The 24,794-nt window shown below is 34.0% G+C and overlaps 1 protein-coding gene across 5 annotated transcripts in view; it reads right to left on the reverse strand.

The window, feature by feature from the left end:
• Nucleotides 1-666: 666 nt before the first annotated feature.
• Nucleotides 667-24,794, reverse strand: part of CB4H12orf50 (chromosome B4 C12orf50 homolog) — a 47,359-nt gene continuing 23,231 nt past the window's right edge. For 3 of the 5 annotated variants that reach the window (XM_047866143.1, XM_047866144.1, XM_047866140.1), the window contains 10 exons: nucleotides 13,593-13,751; nucleotides 13,066-13,143; nucleotides 12,874-12,984; nucleotides 10,855-10,965; nucleotides 9,542-9,649; nucleotides 8,068-8,184; nucleotides 6,453-6,557; nucleotides 5,995-6,198; nucleotides 4,047-4,139; nucleotides 667-974 (listed from right to left, as the gene is read on the reverse strand). In XM_047866143.1, coding sequence (XP_047722099.1) covers nucleotides 949-974; nucleotides 4,047-4,139; nucleotides 5,995-6,198; nucleotides 6,453-6,557; nucleotides 8,068-8,184; nucleotides 9,542-9,649; nucleotides 10,855-10,965; nucleotides 12,874-12,984; nucleotides 13,066-13,143; nucleotides 13,593-13,751 — 1,112 coding nt within the window. In that variant the 3' untranslated portion in view covers nucleotides 667-948. The remainder of the gene's footprint in view (nucleotides 975-4,046; nucleotides 4,140-5,994; nucleotides 6,199-6,452; nucleotides 6,558-8,067; nucleotides 8,185-9,541; nucleotides 9,650-10,854; nucleotides 10,966-12,873; nucleotides 12,985-13,065; nucleotides 13,144-13,592; nucleotides 13,752-24,794) is intronic. The other 2 variants (XM_047866141.1, XM_047866142.1) reach the window with 2 other exon arrangements.

Consider the following 24,794-nt stretch of genomic DNA (forward strand, 5'->3'; position numbering starts at 1 on the left):
TTGAAGAATAAATTCTTAATTTTAAGTTCTGGTTTTAGTTACTCTGCAGTTGAATTTTTTAAGTTAATAACTTATTCTTCTGAATAAGTGCAGAAGAAATGGAAATAAGTTTTCAAGTGATGTCTTTCATTTGTAAGCATTTATATTTCTAGAGTTATTTAAATCCTTAAAATCTCACTAATACTTTTGAGACATCGCTTCAGTAATTCACTTTTTTTTTCCTTTAACAAGTCCTTTTCTTTAATATTATCATATGATTTTTGTTTTCTCAGTAGAAAAATGTTTATTTTTCATTTCTGAATCTAGCCCATCTCGGCAGATAGATTTTGTAGTTGCCAATTAAAAGACATTGTTCAGCACTGCCCTGCCTAAAAAAACAATCTTCTTTTTCCCTTTCTACAATACATCAAAGTGCATTTCTATTGGAATTCCTCTAACATACTCATCACCAAACTGTAACCCTGGGACTTCACTGAATTTGTTTACATTTTATCTGTTACTGTCACTGAGGGCCCAGCTTAAAATCTAAGTAAAGAAAGAAAATGTGAGGTTTCTTCTGTAAAGAATATTGCAAAACAGAGATCAAAGGCACAATTTCACTTCTCAATGTGTGCAATCTAACTTAGTTTATTTACAATTAAAGAATGATTTTAATTGTCAAACTTTTAAATTTTATTAAATGTTTGTGGCAATACATAGAATGAATTCCAGACCTATATAAATACACAGGCAGCTGTTTGTAATTTGCATTTTTATCAGTTTTGAAAGAGCACAATGTACTTCCTGCATCTTATTTTCAGAATTTGCATTTTATCATCTTTGGCTACCCAGTATATAGTATGGAGTACTTGAATATCTCATTCTTTGAATTTTCACTTTTGATTGTAAATCAGATGATATCTGGCACTTTTCTCTTTTCTCATTTTTCTCTTCTCTCAACCTCCAGATTTACTTGCTCCCATTTCTTCTTGGCTCTAATAATAAAACACAGAAAATCCTTCAATTATTTTCTTGTTCAGCATTCTTCAGGGCACCATCATTCTGCATTTCTTTGGCTAATTACTTACCATAAATCTTAAGGCAAAACAAAAACTAACCTCATTGTCTTAATTCATAAATTTTCAAAACACCATACAAACTAATTCCATTTCTTTCCAAAGCTTTTGCATTTGGATGGAGGGATGAAAAGGAATGGAAACAATACTACATATAAGGTTGTACCTTGGTACACCCAGAATGAACAGAATGGATGTTCTATCCTACAGAGACAGGCACCTCCAGTCACACCAGCTCTATCCTGATCAGAAAGGACATGCGGCCTCAAGGGAGGGCTGACATCTCTAATCGCCTTTTGCTCCTCTCCTTGGTTCCCACACATTTTTCTCTCCTACTGCATTATCCTCATAGCATCAGACAGCATTTTCCCAAAAGGCTCCTCTCGCCCATTTACACTTCTGTAGCCTTGGCTCTGAGATATTCCTTAGTGGAATAGACTAGTGGCAGCTTGTGCTTTCTGCCTCCTCTCTCCAGCAGCCCATCTGTCCACTGGGAAATGCTGAAATAGCTCCTCTGTGCCCTAGCAGGAAGTGCAGGGGAAGAAACACAAGCTAGTCTTTCTCTAGTCTGAGAATCACAACAACAATTGGAAAGGATAGGAGTTTAGGGGTTACAAATTTCCCAATCAAAAGCTCAGGTAAATAAGAAAACTTTATTTTTATAATTCTATTTAATTTCTTGACTCTATGTCCTCATTCTGCCCGATGTAGAAAACTTATCTAGTCCTTTTCACATAAACTTAGTCAATTTCAGTGATTTCTTAGTTATTTCACATTTATATTTCAACCACATTTGATTTGAAATTCTTTCTCAGGATTTTTTTCCCTCCCTCCCTCACCTCTCTGCTGCTTATCCTCATTTTTAGGGTTGGAACAGGGGAGAATGTTTGCTTCATTATGACAGCTTGGAAGAGAATATTATTTCAGCACTCTTGGGTCTCCACAAGGCCTGGGTCCTGTGCTGGTGAATGGTGGTCCAGACAACATAGCCTATGGTTTCTCAAACTTTAATGTGCCTCTTAATCACCTGGGGAACTTATTAATATGAAGATTCTAATCCAGGATGTCTGATATGGAGATACTACATTTCTAACGAATTCCCAGGTGGTATCATTGCTGGTTGCCCTCAGACAATATTTCAATCACAAGTAACAAGTGGATAATTTGGTTTATAATCCACTCCCTGGCAGAACAATCTTTTCAGATTCTTGTAATAATTTGAGATTGGAGTCCACTCCTCTAATAGGGCCTGACCACAAAGTCATCTTTGATGCTATGCTTCCAGTGCCAGCCAGGAGACTTTGTGTAGCCCTCTGGCCCTCTCCTAGGGAACTCACTTTCACTTGAAACTCACAAGAATACATGATGCCCTCCCAAGCAAACTTGGAGCTTGGGAATCTCCAGAGGCTGTCTCCAGCCCTGTCTCATGTTAGACACTCCCACCACCAGATGGCATTGATAAATTCTCTCCAAAGCTTTTCTCCCTGGGTTGCATCTGGGATGTACAATGCAGATCCTGTTTATGTTCAGATTCTTATAAACTTCAAAGGGAAATCCATCACTGACTTTCTGCCCCTGAGCCCTGGCATAGCTGGAGGTGACAGGAGAAGAGCAGAAGGGGACTTGTATGTAATAAGTGGCCCCCCACTGTACCTGGTTCCTTGCTGCCTCTCCATACCCTCCTCCTTGCTCTACGGATTGAATGGGAAAAAGTTTTATAAGCTTACATCCCCTGCACATCCCTTTTCCTATGCCATACACGGATGGTACATGTTTCTTGCTCTGATGTGATCCCTCCACCCCCCAAATCCTTCTGTAATTCGTGTTTAACTACTTAGGATGGGAGAGGAGAAGGCTTCCGGGAAACAAGAGCAGTCACTGGGATAGGGACAGGGGATGAGGAGCATGCCCTTTAATACTCCAAATAATATCGCACCCACAAGGAAACCACAGGAGAAAAAGATGTGGCTCAACAATGTGTAGTTTTATCCAGGATTTTTACCAGCTTTTCACGTCCTTTCCCCCAAAAGTAAATGCAATTACATGTGAAAACCCACAGAAATCTAAGAGAAAATATAGCCGATTAAATAGCGCTACAGCAGAGTTCTCTTGGAGTATAATATGATTTGAAAGATCTGGGCCAAAAAAGAAAAACAATTGACTACACAGTTGAAGTCAAGAGTTTTGAGAGATGCTACTTAAGATCTCAGCTGTTTTTTGTTTTGTTTTTGTTTTTGTTTTTTTTGGAAAGTGGACAGTTTCTAACCTGGATATGTTCAGTTTTCATTCTGGGAAGCTCTTGTAAAAGAGTTTATGGATTTCAGATGATTCTGAAAGTTCTAGGCTAATGATTTAGGTAGGAACTCTCTATTTTTTTCTGAAAGATTCACATTTCTGAAAAGTAACTGCAACTGTTTTATCCTGTATGGTTTTCCAAAGCTGCTGTGCCAGTCCCAGATCAGCTCGGAGAAGCCACTAAGCTTTTTAGAAAAACAATCACCTGAGGTTGGGTCTGCCTCAAACTTCATCCTGGGGAGGTTCCTAGGATCCCCACACTCTTCCAGAGAGCAGAGCACAAGGGGGACACCACAGTCACTCAGAGCATCTTGGCCTGGAAACTTCATCTTAGGTGCCCTGTCAGACTGCATCAGCTAATATTTGTGTATGGTGGATAATAGTAGGGCTTTGATATTTTGTGTTAAGATATGGTTTTATATATTCACTTTGCAGTTCAACAAAGAATACATTTTAACATAATTGCTGCAACTGCTAAGCTTGTATCTAAGGAGAGAGGTTTTTCAGAAGATTTCTGATAACACAAAGGAGAACACAGTAAAAAAAGGAAATTAAATTGCTAGTACATGATCTCTACTAAACTCCAATATCATGGAAATTTTCTAAATTTTTCTAAAATATGTTTCCTGACCTTAGAAACTTGTCATTCATTTTTTAGAATTGTAGGATACATTAAAATCACTAGTAAATATTTACCCGTATATATCTTTTCAGTTTTTGAATATGTTTTTGAAAAAGGAATCCTTTTTCGCCAGGCTGAACCATTATATGATGTTGACATATATTTATCTAAGAAAAAAAGAAGACCAGAATTAAATATTTTCTTACCTTAAAATCATATTACAAAAGTGTCTCAAAGTTATAAACATCTCAGAGGTGAAGCTATTCTCTGAGTAATTTATTTTAGCATTTCAAAGCTAAGGCATTAGGAACCCAAGTGAGTTTATTAAGACCATATATGTTATCAATGAACATGGTTATGTCCCTATTATTTGGCTGCCCAATTCTTCAGATAAGGCTCTCCCCATGAGGCTAAGCTAAAGGGGACTGTGATATCTGGATGTGATCAAAATATTTCATTGCCTTGCTTTACCATGATTTTACATACAATTCTGCTAATACTTGTAGAAGAAAGAAAAGATCTAGAAGGCACCGCCAATTCCTTTTACCTTCCATAAGGTGGCTCCCATGATGGCAGTGATTGCTCTACCGTACTACCAACTCACTGTCCCAAGGAAACCAAAGCCTTTATATACTGACTCGGTCTATAAATACCTCATTTCCTCTGGCAACTTTATATCTGAATGATTATCTAACAATGTTCTATTTGTGTTTTTAAGTATTACTATGCAGCTATGATTCTAAAAGCATGGTTCATAATAATACCAGGAATTTCTTTGCTTTTTTCCCTGTGTTGACATTTGCACCAATGGCCCAAAAGCAATAGTGAACATAACTGTGACCACCTTAACACAGATCTAGACAGCCATCCACTCACAGTAAAATAATAAATTTAATAATAAAACAATAGTAATAAATAAAACTAAGACTGTTTCACCTAAAAATATTCTTATTTTACATATAAACCCATATATCATTTATTTCTAAGACAAATAGAAGAAAAACAATTTAATAAAGCTAACTTCTATTTAAATTATAAAAGTAAGGACCTAAGAGAGACACTGAATTTTTACTTATGTTTCAGAAAGTACACAACATCCAGAACTCCACTAACTAGACTGTGAACACAGGAAAATATAAACACAAAATTAGAGGGAATTAAGTGGCCTTTTGTTAAGTTGAGAAAACTGAAACCCAACTTCAAAAGAGCAAAATTCATCTGAGACAGGAAAAAAAGATATGGTTCCTCCCTCCCTTGTGGCCTTGTACTTACTGACATATACTATGACTTTGCCTATTACATGATGAAATGATTTAGAAGCAATCTGCGCATGGTGGGAGAGATGAGAGGTTGTCAAAAATATTGCAGTTAACCCCCAAACTAACCCTTTCAGAAAGCAATCATGAAGGCTTAAAGAAAAGCCAAGGCACTACCTGAAAGTGGTGACTGAACAATGCGGTTAGTGGAACAAGAAAATGTCAACCATTTGAAAACAATCCTCAAGAGTGAAATAAAGCTTATCCAGGGGGAACAAAGTGTGATGGTGTGAGACAAAACACTAGAGAGGTTCAATGTCTAGTCATCTGCACCCAACACATTTTTTAACATATCCTTCTTTTTGATTTTTTTAATGTTTATTTTTGAGAGAAAGAGGGAGAGAGAAACTCTGGGGAGGGGCAGAAAGAGATGGAGACAGAATCTGAAGCAGGCTCCAGACTCCAAGCTCTCAGCAGAGTCTGACATGGGGCTCAAACCCACGAGACATGGGATCATGACCTGAGCTGAAGTCGGAAGCTTAACTGACTGAGACACCCAGGTGCTCCCTAACATATCCTTTAAACCATGTGCACTCCTGCTTGTGGAAGAAATCTTCCCACTAGTTCTCTAAGACATCATGGTGGTAGTGATGGGCTGGAAACAGAACACCGGTTGGATAGGGATGAAGATTACTTAGACCATCAGATGATTCCATGGGATTGCAAACCACGTGCATGAGTAAATCATGTAAGGAAAGAGCCTCACCTGGACAAAGGTTGAGTTTGGGTTCCTTGTTAACATCGACTTTATTGTAGGACCTATTTGTGGGCTTGCTGCGGGGAGGTGCACTCAGTGAGACAGTCCTGATAGCATCTCTCTGAACATGGATATAGGATGCATTCTCAGCACTTCTGTTTTTATTATTGCGATGGTAACTCATTTTATTTTTGGGATTTGGGGCCTGTACTGCTGTAAAAGAAAGCAGGAGGGGAGTGAGGGATAAAACAAGCTGGTTTCATACCCATAAATAACATACTGCATGGTAAATGTTTGCACTATGGAAGACAATGTGTGCTAAGAGAATTAAATCTATAGGATTTGGGTTGACATGTAAAATAACATGTTGCACAACAGTAATTTGTTTTTCAGGTAGAAAATATTATTTTATATTTAATTTTGTTTCAAATTATAATTTAGAAATATCAAATACATAGATCCTTTACCTCTCTGCATTCCTGGGCCAGGAAAATTCTTTGGTTCATCATAAATCCATTTTCTTTTCTTCACACCTTTAAAGTGAGGCTTCCTCACTGGCTGGACATCATTCACTTGAAGAAGATACAAATTTTTACAGGTTTTTAAGAGATGCTTTCATCTGAAAATTACTATAGGTGATAATTACATATCTGTGCATACACATGTCAAGCAAGAGAAAAAAATAAATGCACTACACTAATATTTTACTTTCTAGAACAAAGTGTGACTTATTTTTTAAAGCACCCCACCCTCAAGAGAAAGCCTATCCTGAAAATTGATTGATGAGAAAACTTTTGATACGTAGCATTCCTCAGAGGAAATGTTTCCCCCCAAAAAGAATTTGTGGATTGTTTAAAAGAATACAAAATTATATTCCAAATATAATTATATATCTCATTATAATGTTATTTTTAAGTAGTTTTAGAATTGTTATTTTGAACATAAATCTACTTCTTAAGAAGGTGGATTAATGTAAAATACTTTTAGTGAATACTACTTTATTCTTTTAAGCTTTAAGAATTTGAGTATAAGGTTAGTTTGGTGAAACAAGACTAAGTAGTCAGAATTGTAAGTGCTAATAGTACTGAATTATTCACTTTTTACTGGCATACTTTTACACTGAAAAATTTATATACAAGCTCAATCTTCTAGGAATTTCTAAGGTACATTTCTCCAGAGACTCTTAAAACAATTTAGTATACAGGCCATTCTTTGTTATTTCTCTGTGTGTAGGTCCTGAACTTTCACTATTGAACAGAGAAAATGAACATCAAGTTCACTATGTAGATTACATTAGCTCTCTGTAGTGGACTACTAAATCTGTCTTTGCCCTAGCTCTCAAATTCAGCTTAAGCATTAAGTTTGAATTCTGATTCACCACCTCCTCTCCAAATATCATGCTCCACCCTTACCCTCAAGCTCCCATTCCTAAGATTTGAAAACCATATTTTTAACAAATGTCACTAAACTGAGCTTCTTAGGAGTAAGCCATCATGTTTCTCAATCTCCCACTCCTAGGATTTGGAAACCATATTTTTAACAAATGTTACTAAGCTTCTTAGGAGTAAAACCATCATGGTTCCCTTCAATGCCTGGCTGGGATCCAAGAACATTATAGTTTCAGTAAATGAAATAAATGAAAGAAGGAAGGAAGGAAGGGAGGAAGGAAGGAAGGAAGATTCATGAGTCTTAATTGTATCAAGAGAAGTAGCTCAGAATACAGAATGGCATGGTAAAGCCAAATCATGAAAAAAAATCCAACACATAATAAAAATTTGTCAATGTATCCCACTATGGGTTAAATTTAAAAGGGTGTACTAATGAATCTTCCAAGAAGGTAGTATATCATTAATTTTAATACCTAAATTAAACTAGTGGGTATGTATATAATTTACTAGGACCTACATCACAATTCATTGTCCGAGTTAGTAGAAGAATATTGTTTTTAATTCTTAATCCTGAATAATTTTCAAAACATCCTTTTTTTCTTTCATTTTAAAAATTCTATTTCAAATAAGCAAAACAAATCCATGATAAGACAAATATATCTAAGGCCAAAAAGTGATAGAGCTAATGTCTCACTTGAAGAGGGGTCCTCTCTGCACTTCATACTGATATTCTCAGTAGCATTTAATACATGCGTTGTAGGTACTAGTCGGGTAGTTAGGGAACGCTTTGGATGAGGGCTGTCCTTGTTATCTTTTAAAGCAAATTAAAAAAATAAAATATCAATATTAGTAAAAGAAGGTTTCAGTTGGTATTTTACTTTTCAAACATTATATGATGAGTATACCTCTTTAAAATATATATATTAATTTTTACAACACTGAAATTCCCTAACCACTACATTGAGTCCCCAAAATTTGTCACTAACAAAACATTAAATATCTGATATACAGACATTATCTTCAATATATAAATAATATATTTGTGGCAATATTTTTAATAATTTCATAAGAAACAATCAGAAGGTTATCAATTTTAAATCAAATGTGCTGATTTAAAAATAGGTTCCAGAAATAATTTAAGTGGAACAACTTTCGTGTGTTCTATGCTTTGGAGCAGGACTGTCTAACAGAGCCTTATACAACGATGGAAATTTTCTCAGTCTGTACTGTACAAAATGATAGCCACTAGTCATATGTAGATACTGAGCACTTGGAATATGGCTAATGCAACTGAAGAGCTGAATTTTTAAAAATTTCATTTTAGTTTAAATTTAAACAGCCACATGTGAAGAGTGGCAACGGTTATTACTGTAGTTAGAATTTTTTTGTTTTTTTGATTGATTCAGCAAAAGGTTTCCATCTTTGAGTGAGAAGAAAAGATTTACATATCATTTCCCATAAGAATTATTTGATCACAAGTGCCTTAACCTATTCTTGAAAATGTTTATTTAAGGGTGGGCAAAACAGTAGATGAAATTGTTTAACATTTGGATGCAGAATATGTAAAGCCCTCTAATTACAGGACAGCTAAACTTTTAGCCTGTGACTAAGAGAGCTGCCCAGCAGAGAGGTACTAGCTGGGGCTGCTAACCATGGTAAGGGGAGTACAAAACTATGAAGTACAAACTATGATTTTATTATATCTCTTGATTATTCACAGACGATAGTTGGTACTAATTACAAAATGAGGAAGTCATAGAAGTCATCATGAAATTAATACTCTTCACAGTGTTCACAAACAAAGCTTTTTAAGAAAATTCAATCACACGGAGTATTTGAAGTTGGAAAAAGAAACTAAAAAGGACTTGGTTTTACCATTTAAAAGAACCAATAACTGGAGATTTAGCAAGACTCCTAGAAATTATGTAGTCCAACAGGCCAATATTTCAGATAAGGAGACTGAAGCTAAAAGAGATGAAGTCTCGTGGTCAAACACTTAGGGACAGACCAGGACTGAAACCTTAAGGCTCTTGACTCCGAATCACTGGATTTAGTGTATATTTTAATTTATGACCTTGCCTCTTATATTGGTTTCAAGTGTCAAGCTTTATATTTACATTTCTCAATCCAAATTATGAACGGATTAAAACTATAGGATGGTTCATTACCTTTAGTATTTGAACATTTTGACACGGTAATTTCTTTCTCTTCAGTTACAGCTTCCTTTTCATCTACTCCAAGGAATATGATCCTCTGTGGAACATAACAGTCACCTCCTATGACAATACCTTACTGTCAGTGGCTATGATGGCAGAAAGTTGTAAAACACTATCTTCCAATACAGGATTATCCTCTACAATATACCTTTGCCAGTTTTGTTTAAACACTTCTTAGTGATACCACCCACATCTCTATATAGATCATATATGTTTAAATTAATACATGTGCATATATATGTATATGAATATACAGTATATACACTTACATACAGATAATTGCAAAAAAAATTCACATAGTCAACAAAATTAATTTTCCTTTAACATATGGAAATCTTTATTTCTACCCTGTACCACCCTTTAGAGGTACTCAGAATAAATATAATTTATCTTCAATATAACATCTTCAGATATACGAAAGCAATTTTTCTGTTCCTTAAAGTTCTTCCATTTTCCAAGATAAACATCCATAATTGTTTTAAATGTTATATACTTAATTTCCAGATTCTTCACCATACAAGTTACACTTTTGTAACATAAAATATTTGTTTCAAGTAGCCTTTTTAAAAAATGACACACAAATATGGACTACCCTGTACAGAAATCAGTGGAACTGGTATAATAATAATTGACATTTATGCAGCATTCTTCTATGTATCAGACACTCCACTGGGTACTTTAAATGACTTATCACATTTAATGATCTTCCTATACTACTCCTAATAATTCAATGTGAGTTTACCTGAGCTATTTGGTAGCAATCACCAATTACTGAATAATTTTTAAACCTTGTGGACAACAAAAAAACACTTATTTTTTTCTTCACAATCTGTATCATGTCGAGTCTTTCCCGACTTGAAGAAAATCTACCATTAATGTCTTGAACTTAAATGCAAGACTATGTTTATCACAGCTTGACTTTACCTTGTTTAAACTTGGCTCATTGATCCAGCATATTAACTTCTAGACATCTGTCAATTTTATAAACATGTCTCATTCATCTAGCCATTCAATTGTTTAAACATAAAATAGTTTATTCTACAAATATTCACAGAGTGCACCTCATGTGTCAGACATTCTACTAATAAGGATTCATATATAGCAATTAATTATATACATTTCCAGGCCTCAACTGTCTTACCCAAAGCCAACAATAGAAATGTCAAAAAGATTTTGAAAAAACAAAATTGGTTATGAGAGAGGAAATTTGACTCATTTATTATATGGTGATATATTCAGAATCAACCAGTTATAAATTAACTCACCTCCATTTTCAAAAGCAGCAATGTCAGTCCTTGGTTTCCTATCCAATGATGCTTTTATCTCACCTTGCCTTTCAAATAGGCTAAATTTTGTTGGAACTGTAAGACCATCCCCTAAAAAATTAAGTAAAAATAAGAAAAAAAAAGAAAAAAAATAGAAAATCACCCCAGGAGCCATTAGGTACTTACATAAAATTCATGATGATAGTAAAAAGCCTAAAAGTTAGTGCAATTATTGTTTGCATAGTGATATGATGAACAATAAATTTATAAATGTATGAATTTTAAGCATATTTTATAATTATCAAGAAAATAGCAAGCAAGTTTGTTTTCCTATATGTATTATTTATTAAATGGCAATTTAAAAATTTAAACAATCTAACATTACTATGTATGTATAATATATTTAACTTATTCGCTCTGTTCTTCATATAGTGAATTTTATAATATTTCTTTTGATTATACCTATTCATCATGAACGAATTGAGTAAAAAGCATTAGAGTCTACCACTGACAAATGGTAATTATACTGTGATAATTAAATAATTCTTAGAATTTTTCTTATACATCTCTAGATAATTTTTTACTAAAATAAGCTATTAAAAGCAGAATAAAGAGAAACATGATAATCTAATGCACCATGTGATTCTGGATTGGATTCTAAACCAGAAAAAAAAAAGTTCATTTTACCATAAAGGACATGGATGGCACAGCGGGTTGTTTAAAATTCTGTAAATAATATCAGATCAGTGGTAATTTCCTGCTTTTGATTGTTATACTAAAGTTATGTAAGAGTTCTGCAGGAGCATCATATCTGCAGCCTACTCTTACACTAACAGTTTAGAAAAAATAACAATGTATATATTTAGAGAAAGGAAGAGTGAAAAATCAAATGTGTAAAACGCTAATATTTGGGAAAATCTGGTGAAGGTTATTCATGATTTAACTGAAATTATTTAAATATAAAAGGCTTTTAAAACCACAATTTAAGGCAAAAGTACATGTAATTATCTTTAATCCCTAATGGTAAACTACTGTTTTTATATTCATTGCTGACTTGTATTGTTGGTTTTGCTTTCTTGTCCAGGTAATGCGGGCAATGTGCCCTTCTCTAGATGTGGTGCTCGCCTATCAGTTAAGTCTTTCCTATCATTTTAACATCTAACATCTAATGGTATGTTGCTGCCACCTACTGCCATATGTTTAGTTTACCACATATGTACTTGACTGGCAGGCATTTTACTCTTTATCCTCTACTTTATCCTACCCTTGTCTTGATCCTGGGAGATTTTCCCAATTATCATTTTTTTACTTTTAGTGAGAGGAGAGGATTCAAATCTCCTACTTCAGCAAAACTTGCCTTTCATCTCATCCTCATGGCAGGAAAACCATATAAACTCGTAACACCCATGGATTTTCTCTGAGCTTCTGGTTTTACATCCAGAAAATAATGTTCTTCTTATCTTGCCTTTAAGGGCAAATTGTTTACCAACACTGAAATCAGATTCACCAAAGCATAAGATCCACGAAAGGTCCAGCCTTGGAATAAACCAGCTGCATTGCCTCTGAAATTGCCTGGTACACATAAGGCACTCATTCAATGCACAAATGTATCCTTGTTCTGCCACTAACGTCATCCTGTGATCTCCCTTTTGTCCTTCTAGGGCTAGGTTGTCCTTTCTATTCACAGAGGAAAATAGCGCCTACTTCACAGGGAGAGTGATTTGCAAAGAAAAAAAAGATGGTAAAAGCAACTTATTTATAGAATTACTGCATCGAGGGTGTAATGCCCCCATGTGTTTATGTAGTCTTTTCATTCTGCACCTCCTCTGGGAAAGCATAATTAATAGCAGCTTTTCATACTAAATTTAGGTCATCTGATAAAAGCATTTCCTTCCCTCTCTCAATTCTGATGTATTATTTATCATTAGCTCTAGTGTACATCTTACTAAATAATTCACAGCCTATCACACCAAGTATCTCTTATACATCACCTTGAAATGCTGCCTTTTCATGCCTTACCTTCTTGCAATTCACTGCCATTTTCCAAAGGCTTTTCTAACTCTTTGTCTGCTGTAGAGGCTATGCTTTTTGATGATGAAATATCTGGAGTATGAAATCTGTAGTATTCACCTAATCTCCCATGAGAAAGCTAGTGGTTAGTATATTTGTCACATCAAACATTAGAAAATCCACAAATGTTTGATTTCTTACCAGATTTATAACACATCTCCTTTATTGCTCTTTTTTCTTCAATTTCTTCAGGAGTCTTTGTCCATAAACTAGATGCATCTATAGGATATATGTACATCTTTTTTAATTAAATTGTCCCAAAGCCAAATGGTACGAAAATATACAAATCAGAATTAAGAATCCCAAATATTGCTCTCACAGGTGGGACTTTTTGAAATTTTTTAAAATCAGTAATTTGCATACTAGCAAATGTCTCAAATTGCCATATTTCACATATTAGAAAAATCAGTGTAAGCAACTGTCCCTATTTAAATGAGGTCTATCTCCCAGCCATCATACAACAAAAACTCTCCAATCCAAATGATCATATATAGACATAGAACAAATTAGAACATAATGAATTTAATATACTTAATAAAATTGAAGCTATTTTCTTACCAAATTCTGCCCTATTTATTCATTATAAACCTCTAACAGTTAAAAAATAAATGAAAAAACATGATAGGGTTTTGAATGCTCATTGTAAATCTGAGAAAAGCCTTACTAACCATTTTGTTCATCTCCTTCCTCCTCTTCTTCCTCAAAGTTAGTTTTTAAAACTAGAGGATGATGAATGGGTCGTGATATATTCTCCTGAGTTTTCAGGGGTTCCTGACTCTGGGTCAGGGGTGGAATTCCTTCCTGAGTTTCTTTCTGTGGTGTGATATCTACAGAGAAAATACAAAATTTCTGTCCTTTTAAGATCTATATTATATACATGTCTAATGATCAACAGTTACCTCCTGATTTATTATGCATTTTGTTAAGAGGTATCTCGTCTTATTTCTGGAAAGGTTATCAAACTAAAAAAGATCAACATTTTGCCTGTAAAGTGCAGAAAATATGCCAATTCATAGATTTTAGATAGGAATTATAACCATGACTTGGTATATCACGCTTTTGGTATAAATGCATAGTAATCATAAGTATCACTGTATTCTTACACTATATATGTGAATAAGAATAACTTAACTAATTACAACAAATTAATGAAAGCAGATTCAAATATGGCATAGCTTATAATGGCAGAGTATATACAGCAAAACAGGAATAATCCAATTGTTCTAGTTTTCGGTGGCTGCATGATTACTTGGAAGTGAGAAAGAGTGAAACTTTCACATTCCTCTATTGGCTACACATTGGTCAGACTGTCCAAAGTTCTAGGTCATATTTAAATGTTCTATAACCTTCAAAACTAACAAGCAATTACTAGAAAAAGCTGGTGAACATATGAATCTTCTTTCATCATCAATTCAACCCCCTTTGTTTTCTAAATGAGTGATTATCAAATTTGGCTAATTACCAGAATCAACTAAAGAAATTATTCAAAACATCTTTTAAGTCTCTGCTTTCTGAACTTCTGATTTAGCAGGTCTAGATTAAAGCCTGGAAATCTAATTTTATTTTTTAAAAGTCTCAGGTAATTATGAAATCAGCCAAATTTGGAAACCACTGCCCCAAATGAATGATCATCTAACTAGGGTTCTAGATTATAGAAAGTCTTTAAGTGGGTATGCCATATCCCAATTATTTGAAAGCAAGGAATACAATTCCAGATCCTCAACTTCCATATTTATCTTTCCCCTAAAGTTGGTTTGCCTAAGAACAGGCTTAAGTTCACAATATCCTTTCCTCCACTGTACAAGATAAAGGCCTACCCTTCACTCATGCCAGAATTTACTATAGCACATGCTCAAAAGAGAAATCCTCCGTTAGTGATAAACCAAACTACCATAAACCCATAGGGCTTTCTCCATTACCTTAATTTGTATACATTTCTACTAGGAGAAAATCATGATGTGGTAGGCAAAATAATACCCCCCCCACAAGATGTCCATGTCCTAATCCCTAGACCTTGTGTATGTATTAAGTTATATGAGAGAGGTATTGAGGCTGCAGGTAGAATTAAGACATAATCAGGTGACCTTAAAATTGGCAGATTTTTTGCCCTGAATTATCCAGGTGGGCTCAAAGTCATCAAAAGGATCTTTACAAATGGAAGAGAGATGCAGAGAAAGAGAGCCAGGAAAAGAGATGTGACAATGGAAACTATGTCAAGTGATGCAGTGTCAGAAGGACTTGACTTTCATTGAAGATGGAAGAAGGAGGACATGAACCATGGAATACAGGAGGCCTATAGAAACTGGAAAAGGCAAGGAAAGAGGTTCTCTCCCAGAGTCTTTAAAAGAAATGCTTCCCTGGAGACAGCTTAATTTTAATCAGAAAGTCTTCGTGGAATTTCTAGAGTATAGATCTACAAGATATCAAATGGGTTGTTAAAGCCACTTGGTTGATGGTAATTTGTTACAGCAGTAACAGAAAATGAATACACAAAGTATTAGAAAAAGTGCTACTAGTGTCCATTTTGGAACATTCTAAATTCAAATGCATGGTAGAGTATGGCAGCAGTTAAGAATTTTTGTTGAAAAATTCTGCCTCTCCCATTTCTGGACTAATGTTATATAATATATAACTCTTGAAGGGAAAGTCTCTTGACATCAATGGAAGGAAAGCACTGGTAAAAACTCTGAAGGAAAAACATGGCTTTAAATAAAGCTTTTTAGCTATTCTCAATATATATTCCCAAGACTTGTAATTAGCTGCAAAGAAAAGCTTCACTGAACATTCTAAACAGTAAATTTTAGAGCCACATTTTTAGAAGTTTCATTGAGATGTAATTCATATACCATACAAGTCACCAATATAAATATACAGTTCAATAGTTTTTAGTGTATTTACAGAGTTGTGCAACCATTGCCTTAATTTTAGGACATCACTCCAAAGAAGAAACCTATTCCCATTAGCAGTTACTCTTCATGTCTTTCAAACACCCATACCTCTACACAAGCACTGACATACCTTGTTTCTATGAATTTGCCTATTCTACATATTTCATGTGAGTGGAGTCATACAATATGTGGTCTTTTGTACATGACATCTTCCACTTACCATAGTGTTTTCAAGGTTTAGTCATGCTGTCAACTGTAATAATACTGTATTCCTTTTTTATACAAATAATATTCCACTGTAGACATATACCACAATTTATCCATTCATCTGAAGGTGGATACGTGGGTTATTTCCACTGCTTTGGCTGTTATAATGTAGGTATGAACATTTGTGTACAAGTTTTCATGTGGACATATGTTTTCACATCTCTTGGATATACACCTAGAAGTGGAATCACTGGGAAACATGCTGACTCTGTTTAATATGTTGAGGAGCTGCCAGAATGTTTTCCAAAACAATTGTACCATTTTACATGCCTTCCTGCAATGTATGAAGATTCCAAATTCTTCACATCCTTGTTAACACTTACTATATGTTTTTGATTAAACCATCTTGATGGGTGTGAAGTGGTAGCTCATTGTGGTTTCAATTTACATTTATCTAATGGTTGATGATACATGATGAACATCTTTCATGAGTTTATTGGCCATTTGTAAATCTCTGAGAAATGTCTTCAGATTCCTTGCCCATATTTTTCATAGGATTATGTTTATATTATTGGGTTACAAGAGTTCTTTATATATTCTGGATACAAGCCCCTTGTCAGATATAGGATTTGCAGATATTTCTCCCATGCTGTGGGTTGTCTGATCATTTTCTTCATGGTATTCTTTGAAACACAAAAGTTTCTAATTTTGATAAAATCTAATCCACTTCTCATTTGGTTTCTTGCCCTTCTGGTGTCTCTCAGAAGGCTTTGCATAACCTGAGGTTCCTTATAAGAGTTTTATAACATTAGCTCTTTAGGTTTTTTATCTATTTTGAGTTAATTTTTTTGTGTAAGGTGTGAGGAAGAAGTACAAAATAACTTTATGTGGCTATCCGGTTGCCCTAACACCCTTTGTTGAAAATACTCTTTCTCCCCATTGAATGATCTATGTATCCTTGTCAAAAACCAATTGACCTTAGGTTGATTGATATAAAGGTTTATTTCTGGTCTCTCAGTTCTATCCCATTGATCTATATCTATATACCTATTTTTATGCCAGTATCAGGTGGTTTTGATTACTATAGCTTTGTAATAATGTCTAGATTTTGAAATTATTAACACTGAGCTCTATAGCTTTGTTCTTCATTTTCAAGATTGTTTTTGCTATCTTGGTCCCTTGAATTTCCATATACATTTTAGAATCAGCTTGTCAATTCTTCAAAGTCATTTGGGATTTTGACAAGGGTGACATTGAAACTATAGATCAATTTGAGGAGAATTACTATGATAACAATATAGCCAATGTATGAACATGAGCTATTCTTTCTATTGAGTGTAATATTTGTACTTCTTGTGCTAAATTAATTCCTAAATATTTTATTCTTTTTGATGCTATTATGTGTAATTGCTTTTTTCCTTTAATTTTTTCCTTTAATTTTCCTTTAATTTTCGTTTAATTATGTGTTCCTTGCTAATAAATAGAAATCTAACCAATTATCATATATTAGTCTTTTACCCTGTAACCTTGGTGAATTTATTAGTTCTAATAGTTTTTTAATAATTTCTAGAATTTTTAAAATAAAAGATAATGCCATATATAGAGATAATTTCATTTCTTTTTTTCCCAAGCTAATTGCCTTTTATTTGTTATCATTGCCCAATTCCTCTGGCTTGAATACAAGTGACAAGGATGAACATCCTTGGCTTAAATGTAAATGCCAAGAATGAACGTGATTGTTCTTGATCTTAGGGGAAATGCTTTCAGTCTTTCACCATTAAGTATGATGTTAGTTGAAGATTTTTCATATATCCTTTAGCAGGTTGAGTAAGTATCCTTCTATTCCTAGTTTGGCTAGTGTTTTATTTCTTTATTTTTTAGTCACAAAAGAGTTTTGGGTTTTGTTAAATGCACTTTCTTCATTATGATCATGTTTTTTCCTCTTTATTCTATCAATGTGGTGTATTACAGTAATTGATTTTTAAAAGTTAAACCAACCTTGAACTTCTGGGATGAATCTCATTTGGTCATGGAATATAATCCTTTTTTAAATGTTGGTGGATTTCATTTTCTATAATTTTATTAAATATTTTTGTCTCTCTATTCACCAGGAATATTGGTCTGTAATTTACCTGTGATGTCTTAGTCTGGTTTTAAAATAAGAGTAAATACCAGCCTCATAAAATGAGTTGGAAAATAGTCCCCCATCTTCTATATTTTTGGAAGAGTGTGTAGAGTTGGTTATTAATTTTTCTTCAAATTTTTGGTATAATTGAATAGTAAAGCCATATGAACCTGAGTTTTTATTTGTAGGAAGATTTTTAAGTGCTTATTCTATCTCCTTATTATAGGTCTGTTCAGATTTTCAATTTTTATTTTCTGAAGTCAGTTTTGGTAGTTTGTATCTTCCTAGAAAGTTGTCCATTTCATTAGTTGTAAAATAATATTTGTTCATAGTATTCCCTTCTAATCTTTATTATTTCTGTAAGATTGGTAGTATGTCCCCTTTTTCATTTCAGTCTTTAGTCATTTCAGTCTTCTTTTTTTCTTGGTTAGTCTAGCTAGAGTTTCAATTTCCTTGATCTTATCACTGCTTTCATTGATGTTCTCTGTCAATTTTTTACTATTTCATTATTTCTGCTTTACTCTGTATTATTTTCTTCCTTCTGTTTGCTTTAGGTTTACTTTGTTCCTTTTTCCAGAGTCTTACAATGTAAAATCAAGTTATTAATTTGAGATCATATTTTCATTTTTTTACTAAAATTTTTATATTTATTTTTGAGAAAGAGAGAGTGCACACACAAGTAGGGGAGTGGCAGAGAGAGAATAGAATGTGAAGCAGGCTCAGGCTCTGCATTATCAGCGCAGGGCCTCGCGCAGGACTCAAACTCACTAACCATGAGATCATGACCTGAACCAATGTTGGACACTCAACCGAGCCACCCAGGCACCCCTGAGATCATATTGTTAAATGTAGGCATTACAACTGTAACATTTCTTCTAAGTACTGCCTTAGGTGCATCTCGTGAGTTTTAGTATGCTGTTTCTTCATTTTCATTCATTTCAAAGCATTGGCTAATTTTCCTTGTAATTCTCTTATAATTTTCCATGTAATTTCTTGGTTGTTTGCAGGTGTGTTGTTTAATTTCTACATATTTGTGAATTTACCATTATTTTTTTCTCCTATTAATTTCTAATTCCATTGTTTGGAGAACAGACATTGTATGATTTCTACAATTTCAAATTTATTGAGCTTTGTTTTATGGCCTAATATATACTTTATCCTGGAGATTGTTCCATTTGCACTTGAGAAATATATGTATTCTGCTATTGTTGCAAAGAACGTTCTACAGATATATTCAGTTGTGTTGTTTTATAGTTGTTCAAGTCTTCTATTTCCTTGTTGTTTATAATTGTTTGCATAGTGCATCTTTTTCATCCTCTCACTTTCAACTTGAGTTTTTGAACCTAAAATGTGTCTCCTGTAGATAACATATAGTTGAATATTTATTTTTAATCTGACAGTGTCTGCTGTTTTTCTGTATTTTTACCCAATCATATTCAATGCTATTAATGATATATTGGATATTTATCTGTCATTTTACTTCCTGTTTGCTTTTTTATTCCTCTCTTCATCCACTGCTTTCTTTTGCAGTGAGTGAGTATTTTTTAGTGCAATATTTTGATTATTTTTATGAGTTTTCCCTATTTTTAAAGGTATCTTCTTGGGAGTTGCTCTAGAGCTTACCATATACTTCCTAACTCACCATAATCACCTGTGTATAAATCACAAATTTATATTATTTAATTTCAGCTAAAACTAATAAGGTTATTCCTATATAGCTCTATTCCTTTTTCCCCCTTCCCAATTTGTGCTATTGTTGTTATATTACATCTATATGTGTTGCAAACCCAAAAACACATTGTTATAATTATTTACTTTGCTTAAATTTGTATCTTTTAAAAGGTTTTTTATTTATTATTTATTTTTGAGGAAGACAGAGAGTGCAATCAGGAGAGGGACAGAGGGAGAGGGATAATCCCAGGCTAACAGCACAGAGCCTGATGGGCTTGAACTCATGAAACTGGTGAGATCATGACCTGAGCCAAAATCAAGAATCAGATGCTCAACTGACTGAGCTACCCAGGGACCCCTAAATTGGTATCTTTTAAAGGAGCTTCAAGGAAAAGGAAGAGAAAATATATATCTATAGGGTTTGTCATATTAACTTTTTTATTTCTCATTTCTTTTTTATATAATTTTTTTAATGTTTATTTTTTTGAGGGAGAGTGTGTGCAAGCAGGGGAGGGTCAGAGAGAGGGGGAGAAATACAGAATCCCAAACAGGCTCCATTCTGTCAGCACGCAGCCTGATGCAGGGCTCAAACTCATGAATCATGAGCTTAAGAGTTGAACGTTTAACCAATTCAGCCACCCAGGTGCCCCTTATTTATAATTTCTGATTATCTTCATTTATTTCTATGTATTTGAGTTACCACCTGGTATCATTTCCATACTATTAAATAGATTTTCTCCCACCTGCCTCCGTTATGCTCTTATTGACAAATATATTACATTTCTAAATGTTATGGGCTCAAAAATACAATTATATACATATGCATATATATTTTTTCTTCTTTTAGTACTTTGTGTCCTTCTACTGCCTTATGGACTACAGTGTGTCTGAATCTTACTGGGGTTATTTTATATGTGACAAATTATGTTTACTTTGTTGTTTTCAAAAATTTGTTTTTGTTTTTGACATTTAACATTTTAACTGCAATGTGTCTGGATGCAGATATCCTTGGGCTTATTCTACTTAGAATTTGTTGAGCTTCTTGAATATGTAGATTAATATTTCTCATTAAATTTGAGGAGTTTTCAACCATTATTTCTGTTTTCTCTCTCTTTTTCAGACTGTATAATCTCTTTAAGTTTCCTGATTGTTTTGTCAGCTAAAATATGTTGAGCCCTTTTAATATTTTTTTTTTCATTTCAATTGTTATACTATGCAACTCTAGAATTTCAATTTCATTTCTATTCATAGTTTGCATCTATTTATTGATATTCTCTATTGAGACATTATCATTATACCTACCTTAATATCTTTAAGCACAATATCTATTTTCTGTAGAATTTTGAAAATATTATAACTGCTTAAATTATATCTACTAACTCTAACATCTTAGCCCTCTCAAGGCATTTTGTTTCCTACATTTTTTTCCTATGTGTGAGTTACACTTTCCTGCATCTTTCCATGTCTTATACATTTTTTATAGTTTTCTTAAAACTGGACAGTTTGGACAATATATTGTAGCAACTCTGGATCTTGATTTCTCAACCCTAGCCAAGGGTTTGTTGTTGTTTGATTTTTAATATTTTAGTGATTTGGTCAAACTATTTTAGCAAAACCTATTTTCTCCCACTCTATATAGCCCTTGATGTCACTCCTCAGAGGATGCAGCCTTGACATATCCACAGTGATCCGGGAATGACAATGGTTTTATCAGGACTCTCTTTGTCTCTTTCCTTGGTTTCTCTGTTAAGCTATCTACCTCTGTTGGTATCTCTGACAGCTGTCAGACTCCATTCCTTAATGGTTGATTGCTCTATTATTTTCACTAGTGCACTCAGGCATAATCTGCTTCACCATTCGATTCACTTAAGTTCTGATCCCTTTGCAGAGGTAGTCTTTGAGTCCAGTCTTTCAAGTTTGTTCCAATCCCAGGAGAGCTCTTCTTAACTCTTTCCTTGGTTGTCTTTGGTCAAATCTGGTTTACAGTTTAGCTTGTTGCTCTCATAGAGCTACCAGTCTCTCATCATTTCTTACCCCCAAACTCGCCATTGTTTTTCAGAGTGTCATAATTATAAACTTTCCCGTGCTCTGTTCTGTTCCAGATAAATTCAGATCTCTTTTGGAGAGCCTCAGAGCTCTCTGCTCTTACAGCCTACCTCTCCTGCCTAAGCAAAACCTTAGTGCCACTATTGGGAACAGGGACAGGCACTCACTTCTCTTGGAATGACACCCCTGCTTTATAAGCAGGCACTAGGTAGGGGGATAGCCTCTGATATTTTTGGTTTGTCCCTTCTTGCAATTGGGTAATTTGGGGCTTATTATTTTAAGCCTGCTACCTCTGTAATAGAACTGCCCCATGAGTGGGGCTGGATAGAAGACCCAGAACTCTCAGCCTGAAAAATAGAGCTCTTTCAACATGAAGCTGTGAGTGAGGGAGTATGAGAAATGGTAGCAGCCTGCTCCTCCTAGGAAGATACCATAGTCCTCAGCAGGGAGCTGGAGGCAGAGTACCCCCTGTGTTCTTGGTTGAACCACCTGGTGTAGAACTTCTGCCACAGTGAACTGAGGAATGGAAAGAGGAGTGGGTGGTGATTTGAATACCAGACTTGCTGTTCTTACTGATATTTAACAGATTTCTTGAATAAATAAACTCGCTATATGTCTTTAGGACAATTTCCAGACACATTACTTTTTGTTTAATATAATTTTCATCAACTGTTGTTGCCTTACTAGGGAGTAGATCCATGGAACCCTTTACGATGCATTTTTGAAAGTTACCTTAGAATCACAATTTTTTTTTTTTAAATTCCGGTGTAATTATTTACAGGGTTGCCAAATTACTCATGATATCTTAGATAAAACCAATGGGTAAAAAATATTTTGAAATGACTTTCTTCTAACTGAGTGTTGTTCCATGAGGTAGTTAAGACCCATTTTATCAAATAATATTATGAATTGTTCTTATTAAAATCAGTCCTCACTTTATTTCAGCTTATAAAATATTAACTATCTCCTAACTCTCTTGGTAGAATTAGAATAACATGCTAGTGCTGGATATTGGCTTTTAGCTATATGCCTTTTTATTTCATAAACAGATGAGAATAATTTTGATCATTATCTCATTAATAGATAATTTTCCAATAAAAGTCTATTTTTATGTGCAATAATTTATCAAAGTGTGCAATGTAATTATGCTGTTTACAAATTATGTATTAATAATAATTGTAATAATAACAACCCTAAAGAAATTTATTTTAAATATGTGTTAATGATTATGAGGATCCATAGTGTAGAGACTTGCTGTCATAGAAAATAAAACAAAAATTTAGATTTCAATTTATATATGCATTTTTATTATACTTAAATTTCATAGGTGCTCAATAAAACTCAAGCATAAAAATATTAGATTAGGATAAAAATGTGAAGGAAGAAAATGAAAATAATAGTTTTAGGAGAAGGAAAGATTTTTTTTAATTTTTGAAGAAATTTTTGAAGTATTTATCACCTTTTGAAAACTGTCAAATATAATACATATCTAGAACAGTGCACAAATCATAAAATGTGTAATGTAATAAACATCACAAAGCCAATGCTTAAGTCAAGAAATAACAGCCCCCTTTGTGTCCTCTCCAGTTCATATTACTTTCCTTCTCCATTACCCACACTAGGTACGTTCATCGTGATTTATAATAATCACTTTGTGATTTTTCTTATAGTTTCACTACTAAGTATGTATTTCTAAAAATAAAGTTTAATTTTATAAATATGTTCCATTTTATCAATGGAATTCAAGAGTGTGCACTCTTTTTTCTGTCTTCCACCACTCAACATTATAACTGTGAGATGTATCCTTGCTTGCATATTTCTTTTATTAATTTTTATTACTGTATGGTATCCATTGAATGAATGTACCACAATCTCTTTATATATCCCACTATTATTGAACATTTATGTTATTTCTAGTCTTCAGGCATTACAAAAAAATACTGCTGTGAACATTCTTTTACATATATCTGGATGCACATGGGAATTAATATTTTTTAGGATATATGCTCCGAAAGTGGAGTTACTTGGACTAAGTTATGTATAACTTTTCCTCGAGATCATTCTAGACTGTTTCCAAAGTGCTTGTTTCAGTTTATACTAACTACAGTGCCCAAGAATTCCCAGTGCTCTTTGTTTTACCAACAGTTGGTAGATTTAAAATTTTTTGCCAATACAATGAGTGTAACTTGATATCTCAAAGTGATTTCCTTTTTCATTTCTTTGATTACTAATACATTGATCACATTTTCATTTGTTGGTTGACTTTTGGATTTCCTATTTTTTTCAAAATCTTGTTTATGCTTTCTGCTAATTCTTCTACCACAGTGGTTCTCGGCTGGGGATGATTTTATTCCTTCCCCTAGGGAACATTTGGCAATGGCTGAGTGTACTTTTTGTTGGCATCTCATGGGTATGAGCCAAAAATGCTGCTAATCCCATAATGCATAGCATAGTCCCTACCCCCACGCCCCCAACCTCACCTCACCCCCACCACACCAAAGAACCATCTAGGCCAGAATGCCAATAATGCCTACAGAGAAACCTGTTCCATCAGGTTCTCTGTCTTGATTTTTCTTCAAACAATTGAGTTAAAGTCTTTTATTGAAGTCATGTAACAGCATATGCTGCACATATTTTCTCCCATTCTATGGCTTATCTTTTCATTCTTTTATGGTGTTTTTGGTGAATACAGATTTTAATTTTAATGCAACCAAATTTATTCATTTCTTTAATAGCTAATACTTTCTGTGTGTTTATTACCTTCTGAAACCTTTAAAGATTGGCCTTTTACATTTTGGTCTATAATTTACCTAGAATTAATTTTTATGTATGGTGTCAGAGTAGTCCACCCTTAACTCATTAACTGAAAAGATCATCCTTTACCCATTGATCAGCCATGCCATCTGTTACAAATCAAGTATCCATATCTGCAG

The sequence above is a fragment of the Prionailurus viverrinus genome, chromosome B4 (genome assembly GCF_022837055.1).
Source record: "Prionailurus viverrinus isolate Anna chromosome B4, UM_Priviv_1.0, whole genome shotgun sequence".
In the NCBI taxonomy this organism is placed as follows: Eukaryota; Metazoa; Chordata; class Mammalia; order Carnivora; family Felidae; genus Prionailurus; species Prionailurus viverrinus.